This window comes from Aphelocoma coerulescens, chromosome 23 (genome assembly GCF_041296385.1).
Source record: "Aphelocoma coerulescens isolate FSJ_1873_10779 chromosome 23, UR_Acoe_1.0, whole genome shotgun sequence".
NCBI lineage: Eukaryota > Metazoa > Chordata > Aves > Passeriformes > Corvidae > Aphelocoma > Aphelocoma coerulescens.
Window position 1 is genome coordinate 5,854,215 of NC_091036.1, and position 12,941 is coordinate 5,867,155.

Here is a 12,941-nt window from a genome sequence, read left to right on the forward strand (position 1 = left end):
AAATTCCCTGGCCTTGTGTAATTAAACCGAACTGGGAAAGCAGAAACATTTGGGATTTTGATGAAGGTTTTTGCAGTTTTGTTTTCTTGTGATAAATCCCACTTTAAGGGGGATAATAAATACAAAAATAATTCTGGCTATTTCCTGTTTCCCTTAGGGCTTAACTGTCTTTTCTCAAGGTCCCTCTTTGTTTTTCTCCACTCTCACAAAGGTTTAGAGTGGTTTTTTGTGCCCCTTAATTCACTTTTTTATGGAAAACTAAGCCATAATTCAGGTGGATAACATGGGTTTGATCCCAGTGGATTGACATCACTTAAATTTGTGCCACTTATTTTAGTTTCTTACGGAAAAATAAGCAATAATTTAGGGGGGTGACCTGGATTTGATCCCAGTATTTGGGATTTTGATGACAAGGACACACAAATTGATGAAAATCCCTGAGAAGGAAGCGGGAATCACCTGCAGTTTTTGACTCTGTGCTGCTCCAGGCATCCCTGGGTTTTTATTTGGAAAACTGTCACTTAATTCCTGAGGGAAAAGAGAATTGTTTGTCCTTTTTTATTTTTTTTTCCTCAATGGGACTCCATCCTTCTGTGAGGGCAACCCTTAATTTAAATGAAATCCTGAAAATTCTTTATTCAGAATCCCTGGAAAAGGATCATCCCAGGCCTCTGAGAGCCCAACTCAGTGTCTGAACCAAATAAATGCCAAATTTGTGATGATAAAGGGGAAAATGAGATTTTAAGGCAGAGTGGAGAGCAAGAAAAAGTCTCTGGCCTGTCTGCAATATTCTTATTAAGAGGTTAATTAATAAGCATTAATGCCAAGGCAGCTGATAATGAAACTGCTTCATTTGAGTAGAACTGGAGCCAGATTTTTTTTTTTTAAGGAAAAGTAATTTGGTGAGGCCAATCTTTACTCCAAAACTCCTTTGCCATTTCACATTTATTACAAATTATTTAAGTGTTTTAACTGTGAAGGAAGGGCTGGGTTTAAAATGAGCCCTCAGAGTGTCCCAGTCAATTCCCAAATCCCTTCTGGATGCTCCAAGGCACTGCCAGGAGAAGCTGCTGGTCAATATTCACCAGTGCCATGGTTTCAAATGGACAGAGGGCAGAAATCAGGAGGAAATTTGGGATAATTGAAGAAATTGGGATATTGGGAAGGAATTCCTGCCTGTGAGGGTGGTGAGGCCCTGGCACAGGTGGCCCAGAGAAGCTGTGGCTGCCCCATCCCTGGAGGTGTCCAAGGTATTGGAATGAGCTGAGCTTTGAGGTCAGCTCAAATTGGTTTCCCAAACCATTCCATGATCCAATTCCATGATTTTATGCCCTTAATCCAGGAGGAAGCAGCTTTTCAAGCCAAATTTTAGATGCTCAAAACTCTTCTCCCGTGAGCTCAGCTCGGTCAGACCTGAGAAAAATCCTGAGGTGAAAATTCCTCCGAATTCACATTTAACCACACAGCTTCTACTGACGTGATGAAATTCCTCTTTGCACTGTTAGAATTGAGTGGTAAAATTCAAAAATCACTTCATTTTTTGGCAGATGATCAGCGCAGAAGCTCCTGTGCTGTTCGCCAAGGCCGCCCAGATCTTCATCACCGAGCTGACCCTGCGAGCCTGGATCCACACGGAGGACAACAAACGCAGGACCCTGCAGGTAAAGCAGCTCCTTCCCACCTCCAGCTGCTCCCAAATCCCTTCCCAACTCCTTGTTTCCATAACAAAAGGCTTGTTTTGTACACAGGAACCTGGTTTGTGCTGCAAACCTGGGTACAAAGCACATGAGTACAAAGCTGAAAGGCTTTATCTCTTAATTTAATTAAAATCAACCTGCCCCAACACAAATCTCTATCTCTCAGCTCATTGTGACCTGCTGGAACAGCTCAGTGCAGCTGTTGAATTTCTGGCTGATTTTATTGTCATTAGTTCTGATGTGAACTTGTAGAGGTTTGGTTTGTGGTGATGAAAGGGTGGAGGTGAAAACAAAAATACAACAAAATACAGATTATTGGCTCTTGCAGCTTGAGAGGCCCTCAATGAGAGTCGTTTTTTAATGGTTGAAGAGTAAAGTGTAACTTTTTTGGGTCTTTTTATGGAGACAAAGAGAAGGCTTCCACTTTTAGTCTTAAAAATTGAGCAGAATTAATGGAAAATACAACAACCATTAATTCACGCCCTTGGGTCAGGGGAAAAATGGAGATATTGGGGCCCACATCAGCTCTGCTGTCCCTGGGCAGGATTTGCTGCCCAGGATCTGCTGATTTAGGGGTGAGCACCCACCACTGATACCCATTAAACTGGGCTAAAGCTGTTCCTTAACCCTGGAAGAGTCTGAATTTGATAAAAACCTTTTTTCTTGCACATTTGGGAAGTTTTGCTCAGCACAGAACTGAATTTCCACCACCTGGGACCTGGAGGAGACATTCCCCTCTTTTTCCCTCAGTTTTAAACACCTTTGACTTTATTTATCCAGTGACAAAAAACACTCCTGAAGCTGAGGAATGCTTTTCCCTTTGTTTTTCCAGAGGAATGACATTGCCATGGCAATCACCAAGTTTGACCAGTTTGATTTCCTGATCGATATTGTCCCCAGGGATGAGCTGAAGCCTCCAAAAAGGCAGGTGAGACACAAAATTATGGAATTCTTGTCCTTTCCTTGGCGTAGTTTCAGCCTCTGATGAAAACAGAGGTGATAAAACAACACAGAATCAGTCTAAGCATGAGGTTTTTGCCTCTCTCTTTTATTTACTGTGGTTTTCAGGTTCTTAAATGCTTAAATTTCAGGTTTTTAAATGCTTCAATAAAGAGTAAGAATCAGAAATAAAAATAAGAATCAGAAATAAAAATAAGAATCAGAAATAAAAATAAAAATCATAAATAAAAATTAAAATCATAAATAAAACCCATAAATACAAATAAAAACCACGGAGTTTTCATGGAAATAGAGCTTGACTGGAGATCCACACAAGTCTGACCAACAAACCAAACTCACTCCTGAACACTTCTGATCCCAAATGGTGCCAGTGGGAAAATTTTAATTAAAAAAAAAAATGTGTTTATCTGCATTTTCTGACTTGTGGGTTGAAAAATCCCCCTCCTGCATCCTTTGGGGCAGTCAGTGCCTCTGTAAACATCCTTGACTGGAAGCTGGAAGGTGCTGGAAGGAGCTTTCAGTCGGATGTTTACAGCAGCAGGCTGCTGCTCTCAGCTGAGCACGCTGCAGGGATTCCTCATCCCTTTTCCTTCAAATTCCCCTGGTGGATAAAAACTCTGGGGCTCCCCTCATGGCCCTGTTAGGATAATTCTGCTCCTTGCTCCTGCAATCAAAAAAAAAAATCAAAAAAATGCTAAAACAGCTCATTTCTGCTACTTCTGGAGGTTTGCAGTGTGGAAAAATCCAAGTTGTCCTTTAAAACTGGTGGATTTGGGAGCCTTTGGAACATCTTGACTTGGAAGTTTGTCTCTGACATGGATTTTTTTTTTCCCTATTCCACTCTAAATCCTGGATAGCACAGAAAATTCTGTCTGTTCTGAGTGTACAGAGCAGCATTCCCATTTGGAGCTGGATTTTGGAGGCTGCTGCTTTATTTTATACCTGGAAGTGTCCTCGTGGTGCTCCTGGAGTGACAACCAAAGGGAGGGAATAGGGAATCCACACCTCTTCCTTTGGGATGGTGCCTGAGCTGGGTTTAACCTCCCACCCTGATTTCCAGGTGTAGAAAATACAGAAAACACTTTTCCATGTCCCAAATATCCAGGAGAGTCCATCCTGCTGCTGCTGGGGTTAAAATCAGCATCCCAGCTGTGCTGGGAACTTGACATAAAATATAAATATCGACATAAATCCTCATGATTTATCCAAAATTCATTAGTTTGGTATTAATTACAAGACAAAACAGCCTCCACAGCTTCTCTTCTTAATGAGGGAAAGCAACCTGGAGTTTCTTTTTCAGCTGGAATCATTGAAATTTCCATTCTGGCATTGGAAATCCACTTTTTTTTTTTTCTTTTTCCCTTGAGGTGCCTCATTCCTGTACTTTTCTATTTTTAGCAGTGCACCATGTTTGGGAGGGAGAGCATTCCTGCTGTCTTCTCCTTGCTTGATGCACATCAGGACATTCTGATTCCAGAACATCCAAGTTCTGGAATCCAAGGAATTCCTGGAGCACTTTGAGGGTGCGTTACAGCATCTGGGATAAGGTGTCCTGCTGATCCACCCCAGCCAGGAAATCCTGGGGAGTTTTGGGTGGAAATGAGGCTGGGGAGATGTTCCTCACCCATCTGTGACCACTGCTGGAACACCAGGAATGCTTTTTCCAGCAGGAAAAGTTGAATGGAGAAATAGCTGCCCCCTAGGAATGTAGGTTAAGGATTTACAGGGAAAATCCTGTGGGAAAGTGGCTGCCTGTGCCTGGAATTTTTTTTTTTTTTTGGCTGGATTTACAATCTGTATTTCATCTCTACCACGTTTGACAAGGCAGGGCTGGTTCTTGGAACAGCTGGGAATGAAATCCCAGTGTTGTGTTGTTGCTCTGGGAACTCCAGCTGTGGAGCTTGGAAATAAAAGGTGGCAAATGCTGGGATAGGAGGGAGTTGAAGCAGATTTGGATTTCAAGCCGTTCCTGCCTGTGGCAAACGGGGTTGAACCTGGAAGAGATGCTCAGAGAAGGGCTCGTTTGCCATAATTATTTCAGGATTTAGCTGGAATTGGGGATTGGAGCACTCCAGGAATAACCTACCTAAGGATTGGGCTTAGAGCAGCCCCAGCTCTTCAGTGCCTGTGGGTTGCTGGTTGCCTGGAAATGTGCCCTGGTGAAAATATATTTTAATTTGTTATTAGTCCTTTCCTCAGAGGAATTAATGAGGGGAATGGGAATGGGAATAACCAGGGAGCTGCAGGAGTAGGAGGTGGTGTGTTTGGTGGTGGTTGTGATGATGTTTGCCCTGAGTGCCAGGCTCAAAGTTGGTCTTTTTTACAGCCAGCTGGGATCTGTTTAATCTTTGGGATGTGATTTTCTGCTGGGAAACCTCCCAGCAGTAATTCCTGAGTTGTTCTCCTTCCCAAAAAACAGCTTCTAAGCAAACAAACTCCTCACTCCAGCCCGATGCCCACCCAGACATCACCCACTGCTCCTGTTTAATGTGAATTTTCCTTTTCCTGCCCAGCTGGATCAACTGAAGGGGGAATCCATGAGCAAGCCTCAAAAAAGCAGGGATTCCAGCAGGCTCTTGGAAGTGGGAATGTCCCATGTTGTAGCACGTGTAAACATCCTACACTCTCAGCTGTGAACTCGAGGTGGCTGGGAGAGGATTGTTTACGCCTTCTGCCATGGAGTGAACGTCTGGGAACTGCATCTGCCCTCAGCTGCCTCATCCAACTGCTCTGGGGAGCTCAGGAATTCTCATCCTGGAGTATTCACGGCTCACCACGTCCCATAATCTCCGAAAATCCTGGAATATCGTTGATCATGAGGGGCTTTTCTCTCCTGAGGTGAAAGAAAGCAACGCTGCTTTCTGACAGGGAGGCAGAGCAGAGCCTCTGGTTCTTCGTGCTGCTGAGAGATCCCTGCTCCCACAGCAGGGAATGGTTGTCAGCCTGGAAAAGCTGGGTTTAAATAAATAATTCCAGGCATGACAGCGAGCATCAAATCCACAACTTTTATTCGCAGGGCTTTGACATCAGAGCTCGGTGGAGGGTTGGGAACGCAGCTCAGGAGAGGGGTTGGGTGACAGAGGAGGCTCTGTCAGTTTTCCTGGGGCATTTCCAATTCCTGGGGCATTTGCAGTTCCTCCTGTGATGGAATTCACCGGTGAGGAAGTTCCATGGCTTTCAGCTCTGGTAATTTTATTCATTTCCACCTCCTCGTGGTGATTCCACCTCAGTGGCCACTCCACATTATCCCCACTTTATTGGGAACGCTCCTGATTTCCATAGAGCTGAATAAATGAGGATTTCTCAGCTCGCACTGAATTGGTTAAACTGTTCTAAGTGAGATATTAAAGCTCCTTTCCCACGGGATGTGTTTGGGGGGGGGATATTCAGTTGTGGGGTGGGCGGGTGCTGTGTTCCCATCCCAATTCCAGGTGTTTTTCCTGCAGGAAGAGGTGCGCCAGGCCGTCACCCCAGCCGAGCCCGTGCAATATTACTTCACCCTGGCCCAGCAGCCTGCAGCAGTGCAGGTGCAGGGCCAGCAGCAGGGCCAGCAGACCACCACGGCCACCACCACCATCCAGCCGGGCCAGATCATCATCGCCCAGCCCCAGCAGGGCCAGGTGAGCCAGGCCTGAGGGAGCCAGGGGAATCCTGAGGGATGGATTGCTCAGGAAAATCAACAACAGCGTGGAAATCGTGGGTTGGGATGGGATGAGATGGTTTGGCTTGGGTTGGGAGGGAAGGAACTTAAAGCTCATCTCGTTTCGTGGTCAGGGACCTTCGGCTCTCCCAAGTTGTTCCAGTCCTCGTCCTGCCTTACCTTGGACACTTCTGTGGGGCAACCTCAGCTTTGCAGGGCCAAGTGTGGTTCCTGGTCCTGATTCTAGTTCAGATTCCCCAGGAAAGTGCCTCACCCAGGCTCTGAGCTCCCTCTGGGGTGATTCAATCCTCACAATTCCTGGGTATAGGACAGGCCTGCCCCAGCAACGAGCAGTGGGTGTGGGACAGGCTCTGTCTACTCCAACCCCGGTATCTCGTGCCTTTTCCACCCCTGGATCCTCATCCTTGCTTTTTTTTTTTTTTTGCAGACCACTCCTGTGACAATGCAGGTGGGAGAGGGGCAGCAGGTCCAGATCGTGCAGGCCCAGCCCCAGGGCCAGACCCAGCAGGCTCAGAGCGGCACAGGGCAAACCATGCAAGTGATGCAGCAAATCATCACCAACACGGGAGAAATCCAGCAAATCCCGGTAAGATTTGGCCAGGAGGAAAGGTGGAAAAGTCCCCCTTGAGCAAACTGTGAGCATGAGGCCGTTTCTGTTTGCTTTTTTAACTGGCAGAGGAAGTTTGGATTGAGTGGTGTGTTTCCTGCACTTAGGAAAACCAACCAGGTGTGACATGAAGGGGGAAATAAATCTTAACCCACTTAGTCCAGACTCGTTGCCCACCCCAAACGCCTCCCCCTGAGTGAAATAGTTGTGATTAGGAAGCAATAAATAAAATATTTCCTGGCTAAACCTCAGTTCTTCGCCACAGCCTGGTTTGAAGAAAAGAGAATTCATTTCTTTTGCCTTTACTTGGTTGTGCCTCTGCAATCTGAAGTCGTGACCTGGCAGGCTGAGTGGGAAAGGTGCCATTTGGGAGTTATTAATAAACTTTGATGTTAGAAGAAATATTTCTCCAAAATATTTGGAGCTGATTGGAGGAATGGCTTTGCAAAACCAGGAGATAACTCCTCACTTTCACATCAGCCTTCAAAATGGGATTTGGGGTGCCCAGCATAAGCTAAACTTTCTGAAATGTGTCCTAAGTAAACAGAGGGGTGAAAAAAGTCACATTAACTTAAAATCACTACAAAGCTGAGGCTTTTGGTGCCCAGCTGGAAAATCTCACACCTCTTAGAGAAAAAGAAAATTAAAAATCACCCAGTTGTGTGTACCAGAACCCAAAGGTCACCTGGTGCCAGACATTTCTCTTGGATTTCTGCTCTTGTCCTCACAGCTGTGGCAAAACTGAGCTTTCACACAGGTTTTGCCTTTGCAGCCTTGCTGAGCTTCCCTCTGCTCTTGCTGTGCCAGAGCATCTTGGAAAGGGTTTGGATTGGGGGAGTTGCCAGATTTTTCCAGCTCTTTTCATCTCTTGAGTCTTCAGCTGATTCCTGCTGCCTTGAGGTGTTGATCAGAAAGGAGGAAATTGCCAAATTGGCTGTTTTACTACAAGGAACCCTTTTCCTTCTCTGCATTTTCTTGTCCATTTCTTTTGTCTCTTCCATTTCTTTTTTTTTTTCCCTTCTTTTCATTTTTTTTTTTCTTTTCCATTTCTTTTTTCTTTTCCTTGTGAAAATCTCTCCAAGAAACTTGTTCCTCAAAGAATTGTGGAAGGAGATCTCCAGTGGATCGTCAGCAAGAAAAGAACAGCTCAGATTTGTCCTCAGTTGTCTCCAGGGAATGCTGGAACTACAGGAAGGGACTTGGACATCAGTTAGGAGAAAAAATTCCTTATAAAGGAGCTGGGCAGGGCCAAAACCTCCTGCAGAAAATCCAGGAGGATCCTTTGGGAAGTGATCCCATGTTTTCAGACAGACTGGAGAGGTTTTAGGGTCTGGTTTTGACCAAGAATTTGCTTTTTCCTCTGTCTTTCCTGGGGTTGTGGAAGAACAGGGAGCTGTGCTTGCTCCTCAGGAGCTGCCAGGGGCTGGAGTGTGGTGATTTTTTGGGAACACCTGGATCTCTGACAGTTCCAAGACTGCAAACCAGCAATGTAGGAGCAGTGTGGGATGGAATAATCCCGATTCACAGCTCCCCATCCAGCAGAGATCCTGTTTGGCTGCAACCAGGAGGATTCTTCTGTTGAAGAACCACAATTGGTGCTGAAGGAGCTTCCAGCAAATGAAATAAAATAAAACTTGGAGAAAAACTCCCTGTGAGAGCTTTTAGTGCCCAGCTTGGGAAGAACTTGGATTTGGCTCCACAAAATTCCAGTTTCCTTGGTCTGTTCTGCTCTTCCTGCTTTGCTTTCTCTTCTTTTTCCTTCATTTCTTTTCTCTCTTGGCACAGTCAGTGCCATCTTCTGACAGTTCTGGGGTCTCTGAGGGCTCAGCAGAGAACCTTGGATCACCCAAATAAGAGTTGGAAACTCTCTCCTGAAATTGGAAGTGCCTCTGGAGTGTTGGGAGCATCTTACTCCTGGTTTCTTGTGGTTTTCCACATGTTGCTGGTGCTGTGCACACTCCCTGCTGCTCTTTATTCCAGAAATAAAGTGGAAAAGTGGAGGTTTATTTTTTGACAGGGAAAAACTGGAAGTGAATCCATAGATTAAGCGAGAATCACTTTGTTTGGCCACATGAATTTTATGTTAAATTTAATCTGTGTCTTACCCAAACCTCATTTTGGGCAGGTTCTTTGGAGCTTCCTCTCCTTGCTGGAAGAACTTTTCCCAAATCTCTTCCACCCATTCATTTAATGAGTCATTAAAACCTAATCCCCCCAACGTGGAAAACGTGACCTCCCTTGCACATCTCAATGCAGAAACCAGTTTTGGATTGAAATTTTGTTGCTCAAGGGGAATTTATTTGCTCTTGAAATAATTTTGGAGCTTTCAGACACATCTGGGGGAGTTGGTGGCAGTTGTGGAAATGCCAGGACCACGTTCCAGGCACTTCCTTATCAGTCAGCAGTTTTTTAGAGTATTCTCTGTGTTCTTTGGAGAAAAACCTCATAAAAACCCATTTTTTTGGTGTAAAATTAACCTTAAAACTGTGAATCTCAATGTTGTAAAGTTAAATAACACAGAAGGAAAAATCCAGCCGTGCTGTGACCTTTTAATTGCTCTCAAGTGTGTATTAACAGTGTTACCTTCATGTCCCACACTCCCAAGCATCCAACCTGTCACAAAATCAGGGATTTAGGGAATAAATTTGGGGTTGAATCTCACACATTGAAGCAGTGACACCAAAAGGTTGAGCCTCTGCCAGGTGGGGGTTGGCAGGTGTTGGCAGAGAGCTGCCTTCAGAGCTTCCAAATCTATCTTTGGGGTTTGCCATCTCTGCTGGCTTTATTTCTGGGGAAAATTCCTGTGTATTCCTTAATTTTTGGCAGGATACAATAGGGGTGTAGGATATGATGAGCTCCTAACAGTTAAGGATGTGATGAGCTCCTAACAGTCGATGTGAAATGCTGCATCAAAGGAGTAAAATTTAATTCTTGTGACCGAAAACGCTCCCAAATCCCTGAGAAACCAAGCCATTAATATGCTTTAGCTACTAACTGACCCCTTCCCAGCCCGGAAAAAAAAAGCAGGAATGTGGTGCCTCAGGGATATCCAGGAGCTCTGTGACCTCAGGTTTTACCTTTAGGCTCCCTTGTGGTGGTTCCTGCTGGGAACCCTTCAGAATTCCATGGAGCTGCCGGGCAAAGCTCACCCCTAACTCCAGCTCCTGTGGTGGAATCGAGCAGGGAATTTTGCTGTGTGTTCAGGGTGTGCAGAGTGACCTGTTTCGTTTTCTTTCCCTGCCCCCTCCACTTGTCTCCAGGTCCAGTTGAATGCTGGCCAGCTGCAGTATATCCGCTTAGCCCAACCCGTGTCAGGCACCCAGGTAGTCCAGGGGCAGATCCAGACGCTTGCAACCAATGCACAGCAGGTATGCACTCCACAGGGCTGCCTCCAAGTCTTCTTCCCTAGCTCCTGAAGCTGCGAATTCCAAGGGATTTCGACCACCTCTTGGGTTAGGATTCCTGCCTTTCTTTTCTTCCTGTTTGTCAGAGTTTAAAAAAAGAAATAAAGAATGAAGGAGCGTAGCGGAAACGTCCTTTAGGTGAGAGGTGCATGCAAACCTTGTGTGTGTGTGTGTGTGTGTGTGTGGCTCTGGGTGAAGCTCACGCTGCTTCTGAGCTGCTTGCAGGTAACATTTGGGCTCATCAACCTTCTCTTTCCTTCTCCTTCTGCCTGGGTGAGGGAGGAGCCGGGCAGGAAAGGTGGAACGTCGGGAGCGGCGCTGCCACGTTGAGGCTGTGAGGGATCCTGCTCTGCCTTCCCGCTGGCCTGGAGGCCACGTTCTCCTCAGGGGAGGCAGAGAGGACGTGGTTTTGGGTCTGGAAGGACCTGATTTGGGGTCTGGAAGGACGTGGTTTTGGGTCTGGAAGGACCTGATTTGGGGTCTGGAAGGACGTGGTTTTGGTCTGGAAGGAGGTGTTTGGTCTGGAGGTGCCGTTCCTCTCGCGGTTGGGGTGCTGGACAATGTGGCCGAGGTTAAAAAGCTCTCCCCAGGCAGCAGCAGGATGGTGGTGGTGGGGTTGTGACCCTCTGGGAAGGGCTGTCAGTGATCAGCTGCTCTTATCTCTGTAGATAACGCAGACAGAGGTGCAGCAAGGGCAGCAGCAGTTCAGCCAGTTCACAGATGGACAGGTAAGAACTGGGGGTCACAGGGGACACAGGGACTGTCCTAAATCTGCATTTTCCTGCAAATCAGCTCCTGGCCTGCAGCAGGAGAAGGGAACGTTCTGCCAGTCTTAATTCAGGGGGATTCTTAGTGTTCTGCTGCCTTTGCTCCAGTTAATTATTAATTTAATTTCACCCTGGCACTCCAGGTGAAATCCTAAATCCTAATCAATTCAAGAATAAAGGTTTTAACATCTGGCTGTTCCAAAAGTATCATAAATCATGGAATGGTTCGGGTTGGAAGGACCTTAAAGTTCATCCACTTCCAACCACGTGAAGGACACCTTCCACTATCCCAGATTGCTCCAAGCCCCATCCAGCCTGGCCTGGGGCACTTCCAGGGATGGGGCAACCACAGCTTTTCTGGGAATTCCATTCCCTTCCTCATAGGGTCTGATGTGAAGCCTGGGCATTGGGAATTCCCAGCAGAACTTTGATGGGAATTAAGCAGATTTGGTGGCATGCCATGGTGGCTTTGGGGTTTTGTGGGACACCAAACGTGAGAGGTTCTGAGGGTGCTGAGCACTGACAGAAGTTCCTGTCCCACCTTCTGTGTCTGCAGCAGCTGTACCAGATCCAGCAGGTGACAATGCCCGCGGGCCAGGACATCACCCAGCCCATGTTCATCCAATCCACCAACCAGAGCTCGGACGCCCAGGCCACGCAGGTGACAGGGGACTGAGCTGGCACCTGGCACCGAGTCCCCAAACCCAACCCCGAGCACCTCTGGGCCGAGGAGCACACCTGAGAGTAAGCCTATAGTAGGCTCTGCCATCTCCACCTTGCTCTGCTGGGTATGGGAATATGTAGAATATCCAGCAGACTCTGCCAGGAATGCAATATTTTTTATTTTCAAACCAATCTTTGTGTATCCAGCTGCTTTTCCAAACCCCGAGAGAAGCAATCCGAAGGGATTTGGAGCATCTCGTTGAACAAATGTGGGAAATGTTTTCATTTCTAGGAAAATCCTGAGGGTACTGCTCCTGTCAGAGCTCTATTCCTGCTGTTCTGTTGGTATTTTTTTTTTTTCCTCTAGATTTGGTCCTCCCATCTCAGTGGGTTTTAGGGAATTTTGGGGGGTGGGGGGGTATGGGAAGTGTGTGTGGTTGAGATTTTTCCCTCCTGCCTCCCTTTTTTGGAGCATTTGCTGTATGCAGGGAATAGGAGGAGGAGTAATTGAAGTGAAACAAAATAAACATTCCTTGTATTATGATTGTATTTTCTAAGGGCAAAAAATCCTTGAATTTGGCTCCTGGATTCCAGAAAAACTGATGGAATCTGGACAAAACCCCAGCCCTGCTGTTACCTGTTGTCCTGGCTTTGGTCCATGCATGTAATATAAGCTTCATGAAAGGAAATAAATTTGCTTTTTGTCATATCCTGTGTGTGTGCTGTCCATGAGATCCAGGAGCAGCCTGAATCCCTGGAAATGTTACACCTGGAGCAGGGAAATCAGCCTGGACAAGGGCTTGCCTGAGAGCTCAGGTGATGTGAGGGCTTTTGGGGTAAATGTGTGAAATTTGGGACAAAAAGAACCGCCCTGTGTTCCAGCAGAGATCAGAGACTTTGGGGGACTCAAAATCTTGCCAAGAAGATTTGGAAGGAGGGACAGGAGGTCCTTCCAAGCTGCTTTTGGGTCTTCTTCCAATCAGGTGGAATTTCTGCTTTGGGAATCATCAAGGGTGGAAAATCCTTCCCAAGGTCACCGAGTCCAAGCTGTGCCTTATCCCCACCTTGTCCCCAGCCCACATCCAGGTGTTCTTGGACACCTCCAAACCTCCCTGGGCAGTTCCTTCCAATGCCTGACCACCTTTTCCATGGAGAAATCCTTCCTGAAGCTCCCCTGGCACA

General features: G+C 46.4%; 1 protein-coding gene across 3 annotated transcripts in view; it reads left to right on the forward strand.

The window, feature by feature from the left end:
- NFYC (nuclear transcription factor Y subunit gamma) overlaps positions 1-12,468 on the forward strand; it is a 31,137-nt gene extending 18,669 nt beyond the window's left edge. For 2 of the 3 annotated variants that reach the window (XM_069035857.1, XM_069035856.1), the window contains exons 4-10: positions 1,548-1,661; positions 2,530-2,625; positions 6,104-6,277; positions 6,746-6,904; positions 10,186-10,293; positions 10,998-11,057; positions 11,653-12,468. In XM_069035857.1, coding sequence (XP_068891958.1) covers positions 1,548-1,661; positions 2,530-2,625; positions 6,104-6,277; positions 6,746-6,904; positions 10,186-10,293; positions 10,998-11,057; positions 11,653-11,772 — 831 coding nt within the window. In that variant the 3' untranslated portion in view covers positions 11,773-12,468. The remainder of the gene's footprint in view (positions 1-1,547; positions 1,662-2,529; positions 2,626-6,103; positions 6,278-6,745; positions 6,905-10,185; positions 10,294-10,997; positions 11,058-11,652) is intronic. The other variant, XM_069035858.1, reaches the window with a different exon arrangement.
- Positions 12,469-12,941: the final 473 nt, after the last annotated feature.